The sequence below is a fragment of the Camelus ferus genome, chromosome 15 (assembly GCF_009834535.1).
Source record: "Camelus ferus isolate YT-003-E chromosome 15, BCGSAC_Cfer_1.0, whole genome shotgun sequence".
Taxonomy (NCBI): Eukaryota; Metazoa; Chordata; class Mammalia; order Artiodactyla; family Camelidae; genus Camelus; species Camelus ferus.
The window spans coordinates 39,025,939-39,053,239 of NC_045710.1; the positions used below are offsets into that span (position 1 = coordinate 39,025,939).

Below are 27,301 nucleotides of genomic sequence, written 5' to 3' on the forward strand. Positions count from 1 at the left end.
CTTTGAAGATATGTCACTGAAAAGAATGACAGACCTGTGTTGATTCTAGGGTCTGCAAGGAATGAACAGGAAGGGAGATGAGAGGAAGAGGTAAGTTGTAAGGTCTCTGCAATAAACCAGGATCTTCATTACATAAAATTACCTGGATTAGCCCTTCCAAAATATATTTTACTTTAAAAAGATTTAACCACATTATAACCAAGTTTTAGATGATTTCTGGCACTCATAGAATTGGCACACAATATTGAATCAGATTGCAGAGGATTATTTTTACTCTGTGGCCAGATGCAGAGAAATATGTAAAGGTATTGAAGCCAATAAATATGTTGAAAAAGGCAAATTCTCACAAGTAAAAGGATTTGGAATTCTAGAAGGCAGCAGCTTATCAATAGCTGTATCCAGACTCTTCGGGGTACTGGCTGCTTTAAATTAAGATTTCACAATAGCTCACCAGGATGTAAATTTTTCTAAGTATAAATTTCTTTTAACCTTCTAGGCAATTGGGGTGTTGCTGAACAATAATCAAGACCATAAAGAAAGCTGTATGAGTTAACAGCAGACAAGATTTTTCTTTTTTTCAATTTATTTTTTGCTGTTTCCACCAGCATTAAAGCGTTTAGATTTTTAGAGTTCCTGGTCCCAGAATATATCATAATCCATTTAGATTACGGATTCAGGCCCAAAGCCTTTCTGACTCAGTAGAGAACAGGATGCAGATGTCACCTTAAGAACTGGCTCAAAATCGCCTGAAAGATTTGGCAATTACCTGAACATTTAATAAAAATGTATTCACTAACCAAATACTCTTAACTATCAAGCTAGCAGGTCTTTCATTTCAAAAGCAATCATTTCGGCGTATCAAACAATTGACATGTGGGCAGAGCCTCCGGCTTTTATTTACAAGCGCTGAGAAAGGAGCACTGTGGTTCAATAAATCCCAGGGACACGGAGCGGGCATCCCTCCCGGGAAGCAAGTCCAGTTCCGCCAGGAGGGAGGGGCAGGGAAAGGAGCCCGGGCGCCTGGGGCCGCGTGGCCTCTTCCTTCCAGGCGTCCCGGGGTGCCCTCACTCCCAGTCCCCGCTGTCTCATTTGCCGCCTTCCGACGCGTGACCCCGGCGCGCTCGCGTCCCGGGCCGGTGACAGGCGCGGGGTGCGCCAAGCGGTCCCATGTGCCCCCTCCCTCTCGCGGCCGCCGCAGTCACCGCGCCCCGAACCCCGCTCCGGCTCCTCGGCAGAGGGCTCGCCGCCGCCATGTCTACCGCCAGGCCACTCAAATCCGTGGACTACGAAGTGTTCGGGAGAGTGCAGGGTACGGGACCCCCCTACAGTGGGAGATCTAAGGTGTTAGGGGAGGAGGAGAAAGCTGAGAGGAACACATCCCTTGATAAAGCCCCCCGCATCGTCGTGGCCGGCACTTCCGCTCGGCCATGACACAGCAACCGCGGGTGGGAAGGAGGCGAAGGGCGCATGCGCAAGAGAGCTGGTTGGGTGGTAGCGGGGGCGGTCGGAGAGGAGCGGAGGGTTGGGAGGCGGGAGAGGCTGGGAGGAGGAGGGATCGCGGGGCTCAGGGTGCGGGCCGCCTAAGGCGGGGTGGGGGCAAAAAGAAGCCGGGGAGGAAAAAAGAGAGGGCCCTTGAACTAGTGGTCCCCGTTACTTGCCACTGAAACCACTGGGCTTGACTTGAGTTTCAGGAAGGACAATTAGATGGTGTTTGAGGGTTCACTTTGTCGGAGATTTTTTTTTTTCCTGTGTAGCTCCTAGGAGAATTTAGTTATCTAATTTTTGATTTATAATAGTTTAAATCGCTGCAAAAGATGTACTGTCTGGCTTATTGTAACTATTGTTATTTAATCACTGAAATTTATCCAATGGAATACAAATACGGCAATGATTTAGTATTTACCAACATTTATTCAAAGTACAGATTTTTAACAGTGGGAAATTTTGCATCATACCTTTTCTCTTTGAATTTGATTTCCATTTCATTTCTCCCACAGAATTTTATCCCACTGTTATGCTTGAGAGTTTCTGATTAGCCCTAACCTACCAAACTTTACTGCAATATGTAGGTACATAATATGTATGTGTGTACATTCATATATTTTACATATATTTTCTTAATTTCCTTTGACTACAAAGAGCTGTGTTCAATTTTTTTCTTCTGGCTTGAGTTACAATTGTGATTATAATTAGAATACAATTGATGAAAATCATATAGATACATTTAAAAGTATGATAAACATTATTCAATTTTAAAGGTAAATTTGTATTGGAAATTTATTTCTTAAGGAGAAAGCTGGGGGTGTTTTTGGAACCTTGATTAAAGGAAGGATTGGATTATCCTTGTACTCTAGTGGTTTTTACACTTTGGGGCAGTGTACCAGGGTAAGATTAAGGATGGGTGAGAGTATGCCTTTTGTAAAGAGATGGGCCTTTCTTTCAAGAGTGACTGTGAAGAGGGAAGTGGGAAAGGAGAGTTACAGCAGACTACAGGTGCCTTCTCAGGCAGCTCAGTTTTAGGGAAGAATATACACGGAAGTTGAAGACCTGGAAGTTGATTTCTTAAAATTATCTGTGCTTTATACCCTTCAGCATGTCTTTGGACACGCCCAAGGTTATGATACTCTAGATTGAAAATTGCCACAATAGGTCATTCAAACACATGGCATAAAATATGAAAATGATGGCAAAGATCACCTGACAAAATATTTGATCTACTGGACAGAGATGGCAGTGTAGTTAAGGAGAGTGTGAGAGTGTGTGTGTGTGTGTGTGTTGTATGCACATGGGTGGCATTTACTGGGGATGTTCCATGTGCTGAGCATCTTACTGTTATTTACTTAAGCCTCATCACAATTTTGTGAGATATATGCCTTAATCCTGTGTTAACAATGAGAAAACGGGTAGAGAGGGTCAGTAACTTGGACAAGTGCTTAGTCGACAAATGGGATTTGATCCTTTATCTTTCTAACTCGAAAACCTGCACTTTTCCATTATGCAGTGTTTTCTGATAATACATAATGTATTTTTATTGATTTTAACTATATAATTGCACTTTTATCCATATGGTGGTCAAATGGTATATGAAAATTGATTTTTGGCAACAGTACACATAGAAGAAAGAGAAATGTGCCATACATAAACAGTGGGGTTTAAAAAAATCAGCTTTCGGGCAATAACTCCTGTCGTTTGCAGTACATTAAATGGCAGAGAGTACTATTGATTTATCAAGGCATAGTATGTGGAACAAATTAACAATCACATATTTGCACACATGTAGTGACATTAGCTGAGAGTTTGGGATGTGCCAAGCTCTAGTGTTCGCTGATTTATATGCATTGACTCATTTAATCCTCAACCCTCTGACTTCAGCCACTTTCTTCATTTAATAAATGATGCAATTGAGGTGTAGTGGAGTAACTTTCCCAGCTCACACAGTAAGTTAAGTGGTAGTACTGGGGTTTCAACCTTGACAGTCTAATACCAGAGCCCATGCTCTTAATCACTATATCCTATTGATTCTCCTCTCAATACCCTTTCCACCATTATTTTGCTTTCCTCCTAAGCTGTGCACCGAACACATACATACACTGAAGCAGGACTTTTGGACCTGGCCATCTGGACTGTGCCAGATAATGCTGAGGACATTTTTATGGTCTTTTTGGGTCTAAGGGAGTTTAACCTGGTCAGTAAGCAGTTGGCACATTCAGAACTACAGCCTCTGACTCTCTCTCTGTTGCTAGCTGGCACTGTCACTGTGGCTGTATGTCAGTCTATGTCTCTCTGTGTCTCACAAAACTGCTCACAGTTTTCTCATGAATTACCTAAGAAATAAATACAAACCATTAGCTTTTTGCCTGAATCATAATGATTATGTAGAAATAATTGACAATAAAAAATGAAAAATTTTAATTTTAATAATGTAAAATGGAGAATAAAAGAGACTCTTAAAAGTATGGAATAGTAAAATCTTAGTGAATGCTGGCTTCTTGGAAATAATAGCTATGAAAGTAAATTTACAATGATGGAAGCTGTAATTAGGAGCATTTGATATGGACAAAATATAGATTGATAAATAAAATTGTCATTAAAACATTTAAATGAAAAATATTCACAATGAAAACTTTCAATGACATAAAAATGAACATGGGAAAAACAGAAAATGACTGAACTGTTCTGATGGAAATTTGATCAGTGAATTAAATTAGCTTATGGAGGTTTTGACAGAAAATATTTTCTAACCCAAAATGACGTAGATTGTTACATTTAGTACGTTCAAATTTAAAACATCCTTGGTGATAAAATGGTAGTCAAAATGTTCTAGGGGTCAACTGTCCTCTGCCTTGTTCTCAAATACACACACTCTAATTTGCAAACAGATTGTGTTCCAAGAATTAGTTTATAAGTTGGTTGTTTGAAATTCAGGAAAATAAACTTACAGGAATAATATTAGAAATAGTGGGTTCACTTCTTAGGCCCTTCTGCAAAGTCTACTCATAGACTCATAGAATTCTTGACAAATAATCAATAAAAAAATCTATAATGAGAATAGAAAAGTGTTTCATTTGAGCCAAACTGAAGATTATGGCACGGAAGACAGCCTCTCCAATAACTCTGAGGAACTGCTCCTGAGAAGCATGGTTTTCAGCACAGTGTTATATCTTGTTGGAACAAAGAACATCAAGCAAATCAGGGGTACATCCCTTCAAGGTTTCAAAAAAACAGATCAGCATGTACACAGCGGAGGGAGTCTTGTCATTGAAGGAGTGTCAGCATTGGTGTCCGAGAAAGGGAGGCATTTAAATCTTTATTTTTAACATGGACATTCTTTACTTCCAGTCAATGTGCCTTTTTCTTTGATAATGAAAGCAGGTGTAAAATGAATTAAATTAGCTTATGGAGCTTTTTTTTTTTTTTTTTTTTTTGATAGGCTACAGACAGGCTGTTCTACTTAGCATAAAATTCGAGTTAACTCATACATAAGCCAGAATGACTTCCCCATACCCCAGTATGTGAACGTTTCTTCCATTAGGCTGCTGCTGCTCTCCACTGCTGTTTCCCTTCCTCTGTTTTTTTAAATAATTTTTTTTGGTTTGAGAACAGTTTTAGATTGATAGAAAGGTTGGAAAGATACTATAGAGAGTTCTTGTATTCTCCACATCATTTCCTCTGTTATTAACGTCTTACATTAGTATGATACATTTGTCACAAGTGGTGAGCCAATATTGATTCATTATTATTAACCAAGGTCTATACTTTATTCAGATTTCCTTAGTTTTTACCTAAAGTCCTTCTTCTGTTCCAGGATTCATCCAGGCTGTGGCGTTACCTTTAGTCATCTTCACCTCTTAGGCTCCTTTGTGCTGTGACAGTTTCTCAGATTTACCTTGTTTTCCGTGACCCTGGCAGTTTTGAGAAGTACTTTGAGGCTAGGTACCTTGTAGAATACTCCCAAATGAGGATTTATCTGGTATTTTTATTATGATAAGACTGAGGTTGTGGGTTATTGGGAGGAAGACCGCAGCAGCCGAGTGCCATTCTCATCACACAGTATCACGGGTGCACACTAGCAACGTGACTTATCACTGTTGATGTACACCTTGATCACTTGGCTGAGATAGTGTTTGTTCACTGTTAAGTTACTCTTTTTTCCCCTCCCTTTCCACCCTCTATTTTTTATCTTCACATTCTTAAGAAGCTCCGTGTTTTTTCCCACCAATTTCTGTTGCACTGGGGGCTTTGGGATGAGAGATGGGGGATTAGGAGACTGGCTCGCTGTTTTTAGAGTGTTTTTAACTATGGCATGACTTATAATGTTCCTGTAAATGTTTATACAATTACATCCAGAATAATAGAATCTGAAAATTTGAAAGGGAAATTGATTAAGCTGTGTATAGATTCTTTGATGTTTTACTAACTCTCAAGTGACTATTAAGGTAAAATACTCAGGTAGAAATGAATTGTGGCGATTGGTTAGTTTCCTTGTGCATTGGAAATTCAGTAGTTTGTTTTTGACAGCATTAACTCAGATTTAGAATAGGAATATCTTATTGGACTACAGGAATAAATAGCAGTTTTCTGTAAGATTACTTAAAATGAAAATTGGGATGAATTACTAAATAGCTTTGTCAGACACCACATGATTTAGGGGTACACATTTTTCTTTATGTAGACAGGTCAGTGGAAAAGCTGTTTTAGAGGTTGAAAATTTTAGTACATTAAAGTCAAGAGACATGTTTAACTCTAATTCCCTTTCTCATCTTTTTTCTATAGCATTTCATTTGTAGTTCTGTTCTGCTTCTTGTTTTGACTTCTCTTTAATCCATTCTCCTTTCACTACAGTTATTTGTGTACACATATCTGTGTCTCTCACTAGACAATAAGGATAGTATTTTGAAGGTCAAGCTAGCTTGTTTTTATATGTCCTCCAGGCCATGCTTCTGGTGGGGACCTCCAGAGTAGCTCAAGTTAAATGGAAGTGCTTGAGGATAGTTGGCTTAGAGAAGAAACAGTAGTGTAATGGCTGTTTCACTCTTTGAAAGATGCCATGGTGTGTGGCTCCAGGGGACGGATCCTGGATGGATGGTGAAAGGGTAAAGTGAAGCAGAATTTTATTCCGTAGAAGGAAGGCCTTTCTAACAATTAAAAATGTTTAAAATCATTAAGGGCTGCTTTGTAAGATAGTGACTGGATGACTTCTTGCACTTAAAATTGACATGTGCAGTTGGTGAAGGGGTGGAATTCAATAGGAAAATTTGATTTTACACGAGAGGATGCTGACGTTTAAAATCCACCACATGGTTTCTGTAAATGTCAACATTTCTTTGTAGATTCCAAGTATGATTTGCTTTGCACACATTCCAAGTTTCTCACTGACACATCTTTCCACAAAGTGAGGTCCAGTTGCCTCTGATTGAACCCGACTGAGCTGCATATTGTGTTTGAGGCGTTCTTAACCGAAGCAGCTGATGTCTGTCCCAGTTTCCAGAGCAATGTGTCTGTAAAAACCCCGCATGTGTCACATCAGCTCCCTTCTCTTTAGCAAGCAAGGTGGCAGCAGTGCAGAGAGGCCGTGGGAGCCCGTGGAAGCATCTTCTCCAGCACAGACCCTGTCCCCAGAGTGCTCTGTTCCAGCCTGTGTGGAGCAACTGCTGAAGATCTGTCTCCACATACCCCCCTCCTTTTTTTTTTCCTATATGGACCTCCCTGTGTTGCACAGCATGCTTCAAACTAGGGATCAGGACTCTCAAAAAGACTCTGAGAAAATTCCAAGTGGATTATGGAGATTTGAGCAGTTAATTCCCGCATGGTTCACTGCTTCACAAAGTTGATGGGCTGGAGGTCCTGACATCTCTTGATACACATTCCTTCTAAGTCTTCAAAATAAGGGTCATGGTTGAGGGCCCTAGTCAGTAAGACCCCTCTTAATTATGTGAGTTATTGACAAGTAATACAACGAGTAAAGCAGAGTTCTGGGGGTGTGGTGTCAATCTTCAGGGAAGTGGACTTTATGATAAAATGTATTGCGGAATTGAACACAGCAACCCAGGCACAAGCAGGGCTCCCTCAACAGGCAGAGCAGAAGGGATGATCCCTTTGAGTAACTAACTCCCAGGAGAAGGAGGAAGAGGAAGCACCTGGGATATGTATGTTTCTCCTTTAAAAAAAAAATGAGCTGTAAAATCTAGAGAGAGCTCAACTATTACTTTGAGATGATCTGCACAGCACAGTTAGGGGAGAAGTCAGGGAGGTTGTACATTGAGCAAAATCAGAGAACGACTGCCCTTGTTCTACAGAGAAAGGTAGGAAGGACTACATCACAGTCCTGTTTTCTGCTTTCCTTTTTTTGGTGTGTGTGACATCTTTAAAAACTGAGATCTAATGCACATAATATTAAATATAATCTTTTAAAGCATTTAAAGCATACCAGATATAGTGTGGTTTCTACTATGTTCACAGTGCTTTGCAGCTGTCACCGCCATCTAACTTAGAACATTTCCGTCACCCCAGAGAGTCCCTGCCAGACAATTCCCTTTACCAGTCATTCCCCATCCCACACTCCACACTTCCCCCATCCCTCAGCCAAGGTCTCTGTGATTTCCTTGGACTTTACCTCATGGTTTCAAGGTGGCTGCTGTAGCTTCAATCATTACATTCACCTTGCAGTCAGGAAGAGGGAGGCTACAAGGACGAAATCCCTGGCTGAGCCATCTCCTGTGAAATAGTTTTCCTGAAAGCTTCAACCAATGACTGACTTATATCTCACGGGCCATTTCTTTTATAAGAAAAACCAGGAACTGTAGAAGGGCATGTTGCTGCCCAAGTAAAATCAGAATTGTGTTAGAAAAGCAGAAGGGAAAAATGGATTTAGTATAGGCAACTAGCAGTGTCTGCCATGCATATTCACATATTAAAGAAATTTAACAACGTAATAATTACATTTGGTATTCTTTCCCAAATAGTGATGCTTTCTGATTACTGAAAGACTTTGATCTCCATGATCTCAACCTCAAAACACTTCATCCACAACCAAGATAACCTAAATTTCTATTAAATACATATCGAGTCTTTCATATATGACTTATCTCAGTCTAGTGTTTTTTCCACCTATCACTGCTTAAAGCAATGAATAACACTTGTATTATCTACCTGTTTGTCAAGCAGTATGAACTTAGCCTCAAATTAAGTCTTAAAGGACAGTCCTTTAGTTCTACTGTTTAAAGATAAATGTATGTGTGCCCATTATCATTCACAGTTATAAATACAGCCACCATATCCTGCTCTAGTCTCCTATCCCAAGTCCTCTAAGTTCTGTAGACAACCAATTTTTTTTCTCAGTTCTTGTGTTATTAAACTTTCATTTGTAAGCCACATACTCATATTAATATTTCTTGATTTTTTAACTTAGGCATTATCTAGTGACTTCTTTCAACTCTTTATAGCATATAGTATATTATGTATAAACAGACACACATACACACACCAAACACTATGTATTACCATTTAGGTTAAGTTCTACTAGAATCAATACAGAATTTTTATGATTCTTTCCATCTTTGAATGCAGTGAATTTATCATCATCACTTTGAAATTAAACTTAAATTCTGGTCAATATCGTTTTATATATATATATTTGCAATGTTAATAATGAATTATTACAGGACAAATAAAACATTTCACTTAAATATTCACCAGATGATTTTTCTTTCCTTTATTTATTGAACTATGTGCCAAGCTTTGGTCTAGGTGTTGGGGGCATAGTGGTGAACAAGACAGAAAAAATCCTGCCCTAAAAGAACTGACAGTGAAGACAGGAAATGAACATAAAGTAAACAGATAAATAGATAATTATGTAATATGTTAATCAGTGATATCCATATCCAGGAAATATATACAAGTACATTGCTGTTTTAGATAAGTGGTCAGGGAGTATATTTCTCTGTTAACATGACATTGGTGCAGAGATGTGAATGATGAGAAGGAGCCAACCATGAGAAGATCAGGGGAAAAGCATTTCAAGCAGAGGGAACAGTAAATGCAAAGGCCATGAGGCAGGAATATGCTTGGGATGTTGAGGAACACAAGGAAGAAACATTTGGCTGGAATGGAATGAGCAAAGGGGAGTCTTAAGAGGTGAGGTAGAGCATTAGAAAGGGGCCTGGAGGCTGTGGTAACCAGAATATATTTTATTTTGAAGGTAATGGGGAGCTACTATAGGGTTTTAAACTGGGGAAAGAAGTGATTCTATTTTACTTAAGAAAAGAAAACCACCTTGGCTGCTTTATGGAGACTAGACTGTAGGAGGGCAGAACTAGATGCAGGGACACTACTTGAGGAGGCAGTCGCTGTGGATTAGTTGAAAGATGATGATAACTTGGACCAGGGTGTAAAAACATCTTTACCCATTTTTCTAGAAACAATTGAAACAGAATTAAACTATTTTTTAGCAAGTCTTAAGTGAAGTTTGGGGCTAGAAATAATTAGTAAAATGAGTGCGATGATATGGTTTTGAATATTTAACTATGGTGATCCTGGTTTTGGGACTTTGCACATGCTCTTCCGTGTGTAATGTTATTCCATTCTCATCATACTAATTTTTGCTCATCATTTCTGTCTCAAAGACCCTGTTTCAATAAACCTACCCTAAAATCACCCAAGACTGGGTCATTTGTTTGTCCTGTGAACTCCTACTTGCATCCTGGTTTATGCGTTTTACAACTCACCATAGTTATATTTTTATTTATTTTTTAACATTTTCTTCTTTTTTCTTTTCCCCCTAGTTTTATTGAGATATAATTGACACACAGCACTGTATAAGTTTAAGGCGTACAGCATAATGATTTGACTTATGTACATCATGAAATGATTATCACAGTAAGTTTAGTGAACATCCATCATCTCATATAGGTCATCACAAAATTAAAGAAATAGGAAATTTTTTTTCCCTGTGATGAGAACTCAGGATTTACTCTCTTAACGACTTTCATATCTAACATACAGCAGTGTGAATTATGTTTATCATGTTGTACCCTACATCCCTAGTCTTACATATCTTATAATCAGAAGTTTGTCCCTGTTGTGTTCTACGTTTCAATTGCCAGTTGACTTGTCTGTCTTCCCCACTGGACTGTGAGCTCCTAGATGGCAAGAATTGTCATTTACTCATCTCATTCTCTGCATTTAGAATTAGACAATTAATGAATATTTGTTAAGTGAATAGTCAGAATGTCAAATAGTCTGCTTATTAAATATATCTGAGATGCCCGGTTCTTAGACTATGTCTGTGTGAAACTAGTTATTACATCAGTAGACTGCAGTAGGTAATTTCCTTAACTCTGCAATGTGTGGAGTACCTCTTTTACAAATTTCTCAAACCCTGTCACTGTAAGCAAATGGCCTTTTTGTCATCAGTAAATGGATGGTGAAACAGCTGCTGGGGATTCATAAATGTTGAAAGGTATTATTCCTCACAGAGGCGTGGAGGTGGGGATGAGGGTGCCGGCGGGGTGGAGGTTAGGGGTGGGCAGCATGTTGTCAACCTTCCTCTCTGGCAGCTCCAGTATTTCTGGTGGTGAGTAATAAGGATGGAGGGAGTGATCAAAGTGACAGGCTGCCTAGGCTGCTCCAATACCAAGTCCAATTAGAGCGCAAGACAGGGTTTTTTTTGTTTTGTTTTGTTTTTTTCCTTTTCATTGTCCATAGTTTTTTTCATTTAGTGCTGCCGACTTATGAAATAGCTGAGGCAATATTGATATGCAAGGACGAACTTAAACAGCATCGGTGGGAAATGCATCAGATCTGCAGCATCCTACAAGATTTGCATTTTCCCCCTTGTGATACAATTCTTTACCTGAAATATAAATCCTTTTCAAACCTTCCCCAGACCTTCCTTTAAGATGGAGCCAACCATTGATTCTAAACTTTAGTGGGCATAAAATCACCTGGAGAGCATATTAAAACTGGATTCCTGGACTCCATCTGTAGTGTTTCTGTTTCTTTAGGTCTGGGAAGGGGCCCAAGAACTTTATTTTCTAAAAAATCCTCAAGTGATGCTTATGCCTCTGGTTCATGGACCACAATTTGAATAGGCAAGAGCTGGACCATATGTTTCCAATTTCTGTTTACTTCAGTTGATATGCTTTCTTTTCTTAATGTCAGCATCATTTGGGGCTGTGCGCTGTTAAGGAACTCAGAGGGGACTATGCGCAATATGCCCCAACCCAGACCTTCAGCTCTACTTGGTTAACATCTTCCGGGATCCCCTCAGTCTTAGGATAAAATGACTGCACAGTTGACAGTTCCGCCTGTTTTGTCTTCTCTTCTATATGGTCCGGTTGACCTGAAGTTTCTCTTGAATTTTCTGCCCCTTCCTTTGATATCTACTAGCTCCTGTCTTTCTCTCCATCTGTATAACAGAATGCCTTTCTGATTCCCCTTCAGATCAATAGTCCCCACTCATCATTCCTCCATATTTTATGTGTATCTTTTAGAGTATTTCATAGCCCCATAAAAATTTCATTTGTGATAGTATCCGGTTTTTATTGCTTCACTGCTCTTTTTCTTCATTTTCATTTGGTACCATAATACACAACCATCAGGAAACAAATGATACTCCTTGTTATGATAAATCTGCTTACAAAACTACATAAAATTACTTAAGCCACTGATCTCTTCTTCTGTATCCTCTTAACCAGGCTCAGTTGCTGTTTGTGGAAGCAATATCTTTGGACCTTTCTGAGATTGGTTTGATCTATCCCCTGTGATTTGCCAATATATTTTTTCCCTTAATTTAAAAAAAAAAAACCCGAGATATAATTTACATTCAGTAACATTTATCCTTTTTAGCATACTGTCATGTAACCACCACCACCACCACCACTGCAACTGAGATACAGAACAGTGCCATCACCCCCAAAAGTTCCCCTCATGCTCCGCTCTCCTCTCCTTCCCACTCCCAGCCCTCGCAATCAGATCAGTTTCCTGTCCCTGTAGTTTTGCCTTTTCCAGAATGTGGAATTAAAATTAAAATAGAAATGTCCTACTACATTTAAACTTGAATTTAGTCCTTATATTTAGAGAAGACATTCTAAAAGCTGAGGATGGGTAAATTTTATGCCAATATACTTAGCTGTTCTTGTAATAAGTATTTTGTTTTATTTATCATTTTAAAATAGAATGAACTACTCAGCCATAAAAAAGAACAAAATAATGCCATTTGCAGCAACATGAATGCACCTAGAGATTATCATACTAAGTGAAGTCAGACAGATATCATATGATATCACTTATATGTGGAATCTAAAAAATGATAGAAATGAAATTATTTACAAAACAAAAGCAGATTCACAGAAATCAAAAACAAACTTCCTGGTTACCAAAAGGGAAAGGTGGGGAGGGATAAATTAGTAATTTGGGATTAGCAGATACAAACTACTATATATAAAATAGATAAACTATAAGGTCCTACTGTATAGCACAGAGAACTATATTCAATGTTTTGTAATAATCTATAATGGAGAAGAAGCTGAAAAAGAATATGTGCATATATAGCTGAATCACTATGCTGTACACCAGAAACTAACACAACATTGTAAATCAATTTTACTTCAATAAATAAATTAATTAAATAGAATGAATATGCAGTTTAGCATTTCATTATACTTTAGTTTCAGAATCTTACTCTTCTTCTCCAAAGAAATTTTTCTTTTCTCTTTTTATTTTAAAAGAAAATAATTTTTTTAAAAATGTTTTCTTAATACATTCAGATATTAAATGTTTTGTTTCTATCATTTACTTACTATTTAATAAATTATATGACAGTCAAGTCAGGAAATACGTAATTTTTTTAAAGGTAGACAAGCTGACATTTCTTTTTATCTTTCTCTTCTACAGGTGTTTGCTTCAGAATGGTAAGTCAGTACAATCTGTTTATTATTTTTGCCATTTCCCCCCACAGTTCTTTCTAGTCACAGAGACAGAGCAATTTTCTACTTAGCACTAACCTATTGCTTATTTCCTGTCCTTGACAGCAAATGAAGAAATATTCATATTTCTTTCAAATTACTGGTTGAGATTTTTATTAAGGATGTCTTTTAAAAGCAGTCTATTAAAAACATTACAGCCTTCCTAGTTTTTTGTAAATATTTCTGTGAATTTCAAAGTTACTTCTCTCGGGGTGATCCAATAAAGCATTTTGATTAGGTATATTTAATACATAGTATGGGATCTTCCACTTGTTCTGCATGGAAGAAACTCTCCAGGCAAGGGTACATATCTTGAATTATAAAATAAGAAATGCCCATGTTGCATAAGGAAGTGTTTCCTTGGCTTCTCAAGTTAAAATATTGCTTTTTAAATATTTATTTTAAAAGACTTTACAAATATCTATTTTTTTTTTTAAATATAGTACTCCTTTCCTAAATGTTAATGTGGCATGTATTTTCACCTACTGTCTGAGCTGGGAATCAGTAGGTGGGTGTCTGTTCCTAACCTCTGAGGGTTCTAACAGGTTCCCACAAGTAAAGTCTCTGCATTTTGAGGTGATCCCACCCTCTGCAGTTCAGATGGCCTCCTTTTTCCTTATTATCTGTGAAGGCTCAACTTAGTTTCAGAACCAGCCCTTACATCAATCCCAGATGGATTGTCTCAGTTTGTGTTGCTTCTTTCGGCTGGGGACACGGGATTGTAGAGCTCTTGGTCATCCTGTCCCCCAAACAGGCGAACAGCATGTTTCTAAAAAGGGCTAGCAGACGGGAGCTACGAGAATTTTAGTATGATGTAGTTCAAATAATTCAAAACCAAAATATTGCTGGGTTTTCATTTGGCAGTAGCATAACTGAATTTGGAACCAGGAAAGGAATTTTTAAAAAACTATTAAGAATAATAGGAGAAATAAATTTACCCAGAGACAATTACAACGTTTGTGTGGCAAGTCCAGAGCCAACAGAAAACATTGGAATCATTTAATCCAGTACTTGATACTGATCATAACTGGATATTTTTTATCAGTGAGTGAGAATCTTGGAGTGATCATCACCTGGAACCCAGACTGACAATGTAATGTAGCGTTAGCAGGCGTAAGGGCAACGCAGCTGAATTTTACGGATCCCAAACGTGTCATGGAAACTGTTTTCTGGTACTTCCCGCTATCAGTCTATCTTCTCATAACATGCCTGTCTTTGCTGAAAGTGGAATTTAACGAAAAATACCACTTAAATGAAGGATCTTATAAATATAGCTATTACCATAGGTCAGCTACACAATGGTTGGCCTAGACTCTATTGTAGAAAAACATGATCAGCTTAGTACTTTTTGAATGTTAAAATCAGGATGCTCTCAGAGTTTTGATGATGGACTTCATCTCTCTTGTTTTCTCCTGAAACCAGTACACCGAAGATGAGGCTAGGAAGATAGGAGTGGTTGGCTGGGTGAAGAACACCAGCAAAGGGACCGTGACAGGCCAGGTGCAAGGCCCCGAGGAGAAAGTCAATTCTATGTAAGTAATAAGACTAATAACACACTCGTGCAACTTCTGAACTGATTTCATGTTTGGTGATTGGACAATAAGCCAGCAGTATTGATGAACTGAATTCAGTTTGTAGGTTATCACTAGTCTCACATGCTTTTAGGCAGACCAGCAAAGAAATCCTCGGAGTCGAAAGCGGAATTTCTGCCTTTGGGAATGGATTTCCCACTTGAGGCCGTCAAAAAGAGCAGTAGCATCACTCTCCCATCTGTATGAACTGTGTTCTGTTCAGTTTCCTCTAACATGAGGAAAACATCCTTGTCCAAGTATTTCTTACCTGGAGTGGTTGTGGCAGAAGCATTGTGCTGTAGGATGGTTCTTGAAGTTCTTAAAGAGCCTGCAAGGCAAAAAGGTTGCCATCTCCTTTTTATTGTTTAAACATCTTATTTATCTAATTGTAATTTTACTTCTACTGTTAATGGATGTGTGTTTGATGAGCTGTATGGTTACCATAATGAGTCCTCTCAGTCCAAGGGGAACAGATTCAGTAATAGGGAAAAAAGTGCCCTTTGTACACCATGTCATTTTCAAAGACCTTGTCTTTTCAGTTTCCTGATTTCCACTGCTCTCTGTAGCGTTTTTTGCTTTAAGTAAAAATAGCTACTATTTACTGAGCATTTGCAGCATGTTAGGTAGTATACTAAACACTTTACATGAATTAGCTCATGTAATCTTCACAGCAATCTTATGAGGTAGGTACTAATTAATACCCAGTTTATTTTATTTTATCATTTGCAATTTATCTTTGTTTTCTTTACTTAATGTTTTTAGATTTCAAAAGCAATACTTTTTTTTTACTTATTGTAATAAGTGAAGTAATAAAATACAGGGAGGTATAAAAGCAAAGCTAGTAATTGGTCCTTCCCATTTATTTCTCTCCCTTTATGTAACCTGAGCCAGTGGCTTTGTGAATCCTCTCTGAAGCTTAGCCTTTCACTTGAAAATACTTGAGTACGTTTATAATTAGGATTTTGCTTGTTTTTACTGAAATAGAATACTTTATGCATTTTTTTATAACTAGTTTTTCACTTTATGTATATTCAGCAATCAGGAAACTTGTAACTACCAATTTCTTATTTTTCCTAATTTCCTTGTGTATGAGGTACATACTTGCATTTGTGTGTAAAACTGTACCCCAACTTGATAAGTGGGGTGCACAAATTCAATTTCATAAAATATGGGTGACAGTAAATGAAAACAACTATTTTTCAGTAGGATTGTCACAAAATACAAAAAAGAAAGGATTGTGAGACTTAACATTGACAGAACTAATAGGTCAGTGGATGAGAAAAATGCCAAGTGACTACGAAACAGTTTGAGAATGAGGACTACATGGAGGATGGGCACTCGTGCCAATCATGTTATATCCTAATCCATGTTATAGCAGATTTTTGATAATTTCCTTAACATCTATGTAATCGTATCATATATTCTGCCCAGTTTTTTCTTTCCAGCCCCTGCACACCCCCTCCCCTGCCACACTGACAGTCATTTATGTTAGCAACCTGGTGTGTTTTCTTTTGTGTTTTGTCTCCATGTCCTTCACACACAAACACACACACACACACACACACACACACACACACACACACACACACACTCACTTGGGTGCACATATATTTTGGGGGTTTATTCAATATCTGCTTTTTAAAAACAGAGTCATGGTGTATGCCCCTCCCTGCATCTCACTTTTATCATTCAAAAATACACCTAGGAAAGTCCCTCCAAGTCAAGTGTTACATACAGCACTAGTTCAATCTTTTTAATGGCTGCTTAATATTCCACAGTATAGGCATATCATTATTTATTACCTTATTGCTAGGAACTCATTGTGTTATTTTTATTTGTATTTTTTCCCCTGCAATAAGAGCAATGCTGTAATGAACACTTTATTGGTGATTTTATTTTAGGGGATAAATTTCCAGGAGTGTGATTGGTTGACTAAAGTTTCTATGTACTTCTGCTTTAAAAATATTTGTCAGACAGCTTTTCAAAACAACTGTAAGCAATTTACATTTTTAAAAATCTTCGTTGTGTTGGCAATTGGTACTGTTGCTCTCTCTCTTTCTTTCTTTTATCTGTTTGAGTGTAGTGATGTGTTATTTTTTACTGTAATTTACATTTCTCTAATTACTGGTTTGTTTGCGCATCTTCACGCATGTGAATTTGTTCACATGGATTCTCTTTTCACAACCTTTACCCATTTTCCCACTGGATTGCTGGTCTCTTGCCAGTTTTTAGGAGCACTTTGTATATTGGTGATGACTGCTAACTCATTATCTGTTATCTCTTTTGCAACTGTTTTCCAGAATTTATCATTTGCCTGTCAGTTTTGTTTATGATCACTTTTGCAACATAAATTGTTTTTAATTTTTGTAAACTCAGATATGGCTATTTTCCCTTTCTGGTTAAAAAACAGATTGTAAGTGCTGTTTCTTAGCTTTCCTTCTAACTTTTTGATGCTTTATTTATTACATCAGGCATTTACTCCAGCTGGAATTTGTTTTTTATTTACAATATGAGACTGGGGACTATTTTCTACCAGATGGGTAGCCAGTTGTGCCAGCACCATTTGTTAGATAGTCACTCTTTCCCCATTGAATTGAAATACGTTTTGGTCATATGTTAAAATCTCATATAAACTGGATTTTATTTCTGGGTTCTCTGTTCTGGTCCACTCATTGATTTACCTGTTCCAATACCAATACTTCATATTGATTTAATTACTGTGGCTTTATAGTTCATTCATTTATTTGCTTTCTTGGGCATTTATTTTCTCTCTAAACTTTAAGATACTTTAATCCATTTAATTGAAATGATATTTGTTTATTTTTTTAAAAAATTTTTCTAATTTTATTACAAATCTGTTTTTAAAAATAAACTTTATTTTTTAAAAGTTTTAGATGTACAGAAAAATTGTGAAGATAGTACAGAGAGTTTCTGTACATTTCTTACTGTTTCCTCTGTTAACCTTCTACATTAGTATGATACCTGTTACAATTAATGAACCCATATTGATGCATTAGTATTAACCAAAGTCTATGGTTGATTTAGGTTTCCTCAGCTTTTAACTTTTCTATTTTACGAATCCATATTTTACTTGCTTTTTAATTGCACATATTCATGATATCAAGAGAACTGATATTAAATCTTCCCATCTAAGAATGTAGATGTCTTTTCATTTGCTCAGGTTTTAAAATTTATCTTTCAGTGAGATTTTATGGTTGTCATTATAAAAGTTTTGTGCTTTTCTTGCTGAGTTTATTCCTAAGTATTTGCCTCAGTCAGTTTGGGTGCTTGTGACAAAGTACCATAGACTGAGTGGTTTATAAACAACAGAAATTCTCACAGTTATAGAGGCTGGAAGTGCAAGATCAGGGTGCCAGCATGGTCAGGTTCTGGTGAGGGCTTGCTACTGGGTTGCAGACTACTAACTTCTCCTTGTGTCCTCCTATGTCACAAAGAGGGCTAGCTAGCTCTCTGGTCTCTTCTTTATAAGGGCACTTACCTCTTTCATGAGGGTTTCACCCTCATGACCTAATTTCCTTCCAAAGGCCCCATCTCCAAATGCTATCACATTAGAGATGAGGTATCAACATATGGATTTGGGGGGGATAAAAACATTCAGTCCATAACAGTATTTTATTGCTTTTTTCACTGTTGTGTATGGAATATTTTCCCCATTTTTGTTTCTGGGTGCTTATGGTAGAATAAGGAAAGCCTAATGATGTTCGTGTATTTATGTTACGTCATAGAGTTACCTTTTCAAATATTTGCATTAATTGTACTGGATTTTGTTTGTTTTTGTTTTTGTTTTGTATAGTCTATTGAATTTTTCAAGTATACAACCGTGTACTTAGCAGAAAAAGTCTATCTTTTCCCCAGTGTTTATTTCATTTGCTAAACGCCTCAAGACAGTGCTGAATAATAATAACCATAGCAGGTATCCCTGTCTGGTTTCTGATTTTATTTGAAATGGTTTCAGTTTTTCACCAAGGAAAATGATATTTGCTGCTGATTTTTGGTAAATATGCTTCATTACATTGAATTTCACTCTTGAATTCCTTGAATTAAACTCTGATTGCTCACAGTGTGTTGTTCTTTTGAGTCTGCTGAATATTGCTTGCTAATATTTTATTTAGAAATTTTACATCTGTATTTACAAGTGAGATTATGATTTCCTTTTTTTAGTAGGGGGAGTGGTTACTGTATCAAATTTTGGTGTTAAAAGTTTTACTGGTTCATGCAATGTATTAGAGGGTTTCCCTTTTCATTCATTCTGGAATGATTTAAGTAATATTGTAATTACTGTTCTTGAGTTAACTAAAATAAGTTATGAAATCACTTGGTCCTGGTTTCTTCTTAATGATAGTCCTTTAATCATCTTTCCAGTCTGGTCTATTGTAATTGGTGTATTTGGGTTTGCCACTTGTTCCCATATTCATTTATATTTTGCTAGGAGATTATCCAGTTGTTCTAGGGTTTTCAAATTTGTAGTTGTAGATTTTATAATTTTTAAAATCTCTTTTGTATCTGTGTCTATATCTCCTTTGAAAATTCTTAATCTTATATAATTTTACTCTTTCCTCCTTTTTCCTTAATCAGTCTCAGAAGAAATTTATCTATTTTATTGGTATATCTTTAAAAACAGCTTTGGATATATTGATCATTTCTACATTTTTGGTTTTCATTTCATTAATTTCAACTTTTGTCATTATTAATTCCCTCTTTTTAAATTCTTTGCTGCTCATTCTCTAAGTATTCAACATGAGTGGTAGTTCCCTTTAGTTTTAGTGCTTTTATGTTAATGATAGTGATTAGGCATTTCCCCCTGAATATAGCTTTTGATTTTTCCATAGGTTTTGTTAAAAAGTGTTCTTTTCATTGCTTTCTGGATGGTTTATAATTTCATGTTTTACTTCCTCTTTGAGCTAATATTCAATGGTTTTCTGGGGATGCGTTTTTAAATTTCCAGTGGTTATGATTTTTTAAAGTCATCTTTTATTACTCATTTCTATTTTTATTTGATTATCACCTGAGAATGGGGCCTAGATCTCTACTTTAAAATGATTGTTATACCATTCCAATGACATGATTTATTTTGGATAAATCAATTAGGATGGATGATCCAATTAGGATGCTTTAGGTTGCAAGTAACAGAATATCTGATTAAAAGTGGCTTAATGAAGAGGCTGGTTTTTCTTACTTTCCAAAAAGACTGGGGCAGGCACTTCCAGAGTTGGAACACCATTATGTTAGGGCTCTGGGGTCAGTTTCTCTGGATCCCTCTTGGCTTTCTATCTCCTCTGCTTGCCTGCAAGTCCTTCATACTCTTACAAAACTGATTCAAAGGCAGGAAGAATGTGAGGCTTTTTCATCACACAACCTTCTCTTCTCAGAGAGGAAATTCTTAAAAGACCCTGGAAGATTTCTCTACAGGTCCCACTGGACAGAACAAGATCTCAGGCCTGTGCCCTGGCCTCAAGTGCTGTTAGGGAAGTCTCTGGCATTTTTAGCTTTCCTCCTAGCAGGTGGGATTTGGTGTCAAGGAAGAGAGAGAGGAATGGCTGTTAGGGAGATACCCAACAATGTTTGCTGTAAAAGAGACCTGAAAAGAAGGCGTATTCTCTTTCTAAGACATATGAGATTTCATATATATATATACTTATATATACGTCAATATATGTATTTGTTATCAAGTCCAAATTTGTACTGCTTGCCACACAACAGGCCAGTAAATCAAGAGATGATTGTTGGGCAAGAAGATGGTGGCCCAGTATATGATCATTTTTATAGAAGTTCACTATGCCTTGCAAAGAATGTATATTCTGTAATTATTGAATATAGTGTTCTATATATGGCCATTAAATCAAATTTACCGAGTCATAATGTCCAAAACCCTTATTGATTTTGTCTTTGACTGCTTATCCAATTATGACTGTGGATTTGCTTCTTTCTTCTGGTAGGTTTGTCAATTTTTTCTTTATATATTTTGAGTCCATGTTATTTGATGCATGCAATTTAGACCTATTATAGTCTCCTGGTGACTTAAGCCTTTTATCTTTATGGAATGTTTCTGTCTTTAATAATGCTATTTGCCTTAAAGTTACTTTATCTGATATTAATAGGGATATCACAACCTTAATTTTGAATGTTTGCCTAGAATTTTTTTCATTGTTTTATTTTCAATGTTTCTTTGTCATTATGTTTTATATGTATCCATTGTAAACAGTTGGGTTTTGTTTCTTTATGTAGTCATATAATCTTTGTTTTTAAATTAGAGTATTTAGTCCATTTAAACTTAATGGCATTACTGATATATTTAGAATTAAATTTGTATCTTCTTTGTTCTTTCCACTTGTTCTATCAGTTTTATGTTCCATTTCCTTTTTCTAGCCTTCATTTGGATTGACTATTTTCTATTATTCTACTTTTTTTCTCTATTAGTTTAGAAGTTGTGTATTCTTTTATTCCTTTTACTAGTGCTTCCCCTGGAAATACAACATACAACCATAACTGATATTACTTTATGCTCTTTTCCAACAATGCAAGCTCTGTAGCACCCTTTATGTCCATTTATCTCTCATTTACTTAAGATGCTATTGTGATGTATTTTAACTACCTATTTTAAAGATCATAAGATATTTTTAAAAGTCAGTATTTTAGGGGTTTTTCTTATATTTGCCATTTTCATTATTATTTTTTCCTTCCTAAGTTCTCTAGGCTTCTGTGTAGGAGTGTTTCCATTCTGCCAAAAAAATGTTCATTAGTATTTTCTTAATTTGGGCCTACTGGCGATGTGTTACCTCAGTCCTTGTTTGTCTCTGTGTTTTTATTTTACCTTCATTCCTGAAAAATATCTTTGCTGTGAGTAGAGTTCTAACATGGCATTTACTTTTTTTTTCAGTGCCTTGTGGGTACCATCACGGTGTTCTGGTATTCATTGTTTCGTTGAGAAGTTGGCTGTTGGTTTTGTGCTTTGCTTCTTGAAAGTAACTTAGCTTCATTTAAAACAGTAACAATAATAAAATTGCCAGTTTACAGTCTGCAGTAATAAATATAACGTTAAGCCTGTCAGCTGGTTTAGATGATTTTCTCCAGTAATATTTAGCTCTCTGGGTACAGATGCAGAGAAGGCAGGAAGTAGGGTTCATCCAGGGCTGGTTGTTGCCAGCTACAAGGAGCAGAAGTGAGAGAACCGGAACTTGAGGGTATTTGCAAGGGTGTGAACAGAATGATGAATCCTGGAATATAGTTTGGACAAGAAGAGAAATGAACCGGGAAGAAATTGATGGGCAGTGGGAAATAGTTGCCTTATTCAGTTTTGGATCTAAGGATTTTAACAGCTGTCAGTACCATTTTGTTGCACAGTGCAGTCCTAGAAGTCAGTGGAGTCCATACATAAAGGACGAGATGGAACAGGGGATGGGAAGCATCCCTGATGTTGCCTGACCCAGTGTGAGTAATGGTCCAGTATAGATGGGCTCTGTCACTGACTTTTTTCTTTCTGTCTCCAGTGGGTTCTACAACTGAACTTCATCCGAACATTGTTAAGTAGAAATCCCTCCAGGTATCTGAAAGATTATTGAAATTTTGCACATTTTTGTGTTGTCATGATTTTCTTCTTTTTCCTTCGTTCATTCTTTTTTTTTTTAAACTACTTTTTATCGTGGGATTTTCAAACATATACAGGACAATAAACTACCTCATGTGTCTATTACCCAGTTTCAATAACAGTATCTGGCATTCTTGTTTCACATATTCCTCCAACTCTTCTCTTGTTTTTCTTATTGCTAGAGTATTTGATGCAAATTTCCTGCATCATATTATTCACTTGTAAGTTACGTTGAACAATATGAAACAGCCAATGTTGGACAAAATTTTGAGCAACAAGACAGCAATTTCATATTGTTCAAACTAATACTTGGCTATTTTTCTCTAACATAAACTCTATGTACCTATCAATCTATTTTTTTAATCCTCACAGGAGATCTACCTCCAAATGTCAAAGTGAATCTCATAATAACCTATCAGTTACACTTCTCATTGGAAGCTTGTCTTCCAGTCTGGATCTAGGCCTGCTGCACAGCTGTCATTCCAATTCTCCCCTTGTCCCTTTCCTGGAGCGGGTTTCTGTTTCCTCAGTTAATGTGTTTTCATTTCCTTGATTTAGCTCCTTATTTTGTTAAAACATAATTCTCCATAAGCTCCTCCAAGAAAGGTGCATGAGAGACAAAAAGTTTGTATCCTTGCCTGCCTTCTGCCCTCATGCTTAATTGGTTGTTGGAGTTATAAATTTCTACACTCAAAATTATCTCCCACTCAGAACTTTGAAGGCATAATTCCATGATTTCTTGTGTTTCTGATGAGAGAGTTGATGTCATTCTCCCAAAGGATTGGGAGCTACACCTATTTATTCCTCCCAGAAAGCTTTTGAGATGTTCAGTTTATCCCTCCTTTTCTGCATTTTCAGTCATCTGCCTTCATGCTTGTTTTAATTTAACTTTAGATGCTGGGCTCTTCGGGGAGGGGAATTAATTGTCTTTCTCCGACAGTTTCTTTCTCTCTCTCTTCTTGGTTCTCCTCTTTTGAAATTTCTACATGGCCCTGATCCTCTAATTTTCAATTTTTCTCACCTATTCTCCCAATTTTTTTATCTGGGAAATTGTCTCAAGTTCATCTTCCAACCTTCCTACTAATTTTCTTTGTCTCTGCTGTGCTATTTTGATTGTTCCTACTTCATAGCACCTTGTTCTTTTTTTATCCCCCCTCATAGTTCTCTGAGGATAGTGTGTGTTTTTCTTTTGGCGGTTTCCTTCTGCTTTCTGCATTGTTTTTGTTTCCTTTAAGTTTCTTTTTTTTTTTTCTTTCACCCATCTTTGCCTTTCCTTTTTTATTTCTGTTTGTTTTGCTTCTTTCTTTTATACCACAGACTTTCCCTACAATCATATTTTCAGTGACTTATTCATAAATATAAACAGACAGCCAAGAAGAAACAGACTTTTAAGGAAATTTTCCAACATGTAATTGTAGACTTGTTGGCTTGAAGAAGGGTGGTGAGTGGTGGAAAGCTGGCTTTTTGTTGGGAAACCTCCAAATGCTATTATCTGTAGGTCTTGACTTCTGTAGTCCTTGGTGCTTCCAAATCCTGAGTCTTCTGTGGGTTCCATGAGGTGAGCTGACTTGCTTGCTTCTCATTGTTTTTCCTTCTACAAGTGCTAGGGTTTGTATTTCTGTGTAGTTACTCCTCCTCCATCTGCTTTCCCTCTAGTTTGTTGAAATCTCTTGTTTATAGTTTTAGATCCACTAGGACTTTTTTCAGCTGCAAGTTAATAGAAAACCGTACTGAAAATGGAGATAACAAATAGGAGTTCATTTTTCTCAGTAACAAGAAGTCTGGAGGTAGATGGTCACTGGCCTTGGTTCAGTGGCTCAGTGATATGAGGGCCAATGTCTCTGTGGTTCTCTCGGCCTCTCCCTCATGGTCCAAAAATAAACAGTGCAGCTGCACATAATATTCACTATTAAGTCAAGAAGAAGGCAGGAAAGGATAAGGATGGTGTTGCTTTTCCTGAACTTCCCAAAACAGACATCTCCTTGTGTTTCATTGGCTCCTCCTATAGGGTCATATAGTTAGTCCGTGCTGCAGAGAAAACTGAGAAATTGGTTTGACATGTTGATGCACTGAGCAAAGTTGTGTTCTCTTGGCCAGGAAGAAGGGGAGTGGAATGGGTACTAGGTAGTTAGTGAATGATGTCTGTTACATATTTCATATTTTGATGCTATCGTTTTAATGGGGTTTCAGGTAAAAGGAAATGAACATAGCAAGTTGAATTGCACTGTGAAGACTGAAAAAAAAATCCATGGGAAGCACTTGGCACAGTGCATGGCACATGATGAATAATCAGTAAACATTCTCTATCATTATATGACCCATGGTGTTCCACCTTTGCACATGTTGTTTTAGTGGCAGTTGGACTGTCCAGGTGGAAGTACCCCTAAGCTCTTAGATATATGGGTCATGCCTGCAGAGAAACTGGGCTTGAAAAACAAATTTGGTCATCAACAGTAAGTGGACAGTGTTTGAAGTCAGGTACATGGATGAGATTACCCAGGGAGAGCTTTTGTGATGAAGCAAGCAGGAAGCAGACACCAGAGAGTGTAAATCAAGCTTAACAAACACTATAAATTGTGGTGTCATGACAAATAAAAATGTCCATATATTAAAGAATGAATTTCTTCCTCTAGCATCTAATATGTGCAATATACTCTTTAGGGTACTGAATTATCAAAAAATTAAGCCACGGTAAGTTACAGAAATGGGTTATAAAGTGTTTACAGCTATATAAATATGGCCTTAATTTCTTCTAGTTATAAATTTTTTTTATAATGCTATGACAGTAAGTCACGGAAATTAGAGTTAAATTGTCATTAAAAATGTGGATGTGGTTTCTTCCCAAGTTATTGAAATGTGGACCACGGGAAGGAACATCATTTAGAGGTGGCCTGGCTATGACTGTAGCAGCCCTGCTCTGTTCTTGCTAACAAGCCAGCGGCATCCAAGGACACACTGCATGTGGTGTGTGTGTTTTCTTCCCCTTCTGTGTTTCATTTTCTCAGAAAAGATGACTGATGGTTTTCTTTTATAAATTGCACTATATGATTCCAATTGTCGAGGTAAGTTCAGCCAACATTTTTGGATGTGTAGGAACTATTTTGAATCTATTGTTTTATTAAGCCTACTTACTTTTTTTTCTTATTCAAAATTAAACAAAAATATTTTCTATTTCTTGACAATCATTTTAAAGTAATGTATAGAGTTAATGATACTGGACATAAACTTTTGACTATATCTACACACAATATATTTTTCTTAAAGACTGAATGGTAATTTTGTTAAAATAAAAAACTCAGAAAACTAAAAACATTTGTATTTGGAGACAGTTAGACAAATTCTAAAATTAAAATTCCATCTTGATTACTACATATTTCAAAAACCATATGTCATGTATCTGTACTCTGCACTTCAAAGGATAGTTAAGGGGCTGAAGTATGTATACAACAGGATGATTAATTGGTCACATGGTCTGGAAAACTATGTCATAATAGGAGGAATGCTTGAAGGCATTGGGGGTATTTAGACTGGAGAAAATACTGCTTGAGGGAAGCATGATAGTTTACTTCGAGTATTTGAAGGGCTGATACATGGCAAAGGATATATGTTCTCTTCGTTTCAGAAGGCAATAATTTTGGTTATAGCAATGGATGAATATGCTTATTTCAGTTCTCCCTAACAAAAGATCTTCCTCCAAAAGCATCTAATATGCCTAATGGAATTTTATCAGTAACTCGGAGGAGTCTGTATCAGGGGTATGGCCTTCCGGCCACATCTAGCCTACTTCCTGTTTTGTAAATAAAGTTTTGTTGGAGCACAGCCATGCCGAGTTATTCATGTGTTGTCTGCCATTGCCATTGTGCTATCATGGCAGAGATGAGTATTTGCAACAGAGACCAGATGGGGACAGAACCTGAATTATTTAATATTTGGCCTTTTATAGTAAAGTTTTTGGACCCCTGGTGTGGTTAACAGTCCAGTCAAGGGTGTTGTAGAAGATCTAACTCACTAGATAGTTAGTATGGGTGACGTCAAAGGTCCTGTCCGACTCAGAGTCTGTGATTCTGTACAGAGTTGATAAAATATATGTGCTTAAAATATGTTCATTGTTTGAGAGTCAGAAATAGAATAGATGTATTCACCAATATGGTTTTATTTATGTCTTCCACAGATAGTAAGCATTTGTATGAAATGTGAAATTTCAACAGAATTTTGTTTTAACTATGAAATCCCATTGTTTTAAATTTCCAGCTGTTATGTAGTGGATTGGAATGAAGCAATGGATTTTGTGAATAATTAGGTAGTGTCAGATTCAGAATTATTTAAAATTTATAAAAATAACTTTTCTCTGACAGACCATTAGTGGCATGAATTTCTGTGTTGCCAGAGTTGCTAATTTTTCCTAACTTTTTCATCTGAGAGTCTTAAAGCACTTTGCTAATATTTTTATACCTTATTCTTCAAAGTCCTTCTTATACAAATAGGGCAATTAAGAAATTTCCATTGGATGTTCTATTTTTGTGTATGCATGTGTGTGTGTGTTCCATTGGATGTTTTGTTGAAAAATAGAAGACTTGGACATTTTTCAGAACAAAAACTCACTAAGGAGCTGAAATTTTGTAAAAAAAATTTTAGTGTAACCTAATTGACATAAATTATTC

At 36.9% G+C, this 27,301-nt stretch overlaps 1 protein-coding gene across 3 annotated transcripts in view; it reads left to right on the plus strand.

The window, feature by feature from the left end:
* The window catches only part of ACYP2 (acylphosphatase 2), a 121,786-nt gene continuing 94,485 nt past the window's right edge, over positions 1-27,301 (plus strand). Inside the window, exons 1-3 of one of the 3 annotated variants that reach the window (XM_032497565.1) lie at positions 1-90; positions 13,393-13,409; positions 14,886-14,995. In XM_032497565.1, the coding sequence (XP_032353456.1) occupies positions 78-90; positions 13,393-13,409; positions 14,886-14,995 (140 nt within the window). In that variant the 5' untranslated portion in view covers positions 1-77. Of the gene's footprint in view, positions 91-957; positions 1,310-13,392; positions 13,410-14,885; positions 14,996-27,301 lie in introns of those variants that run through there. The other 2 variants (XM_032497564.1, XM_032497562.1) reach the window with 2 other exon arrangements.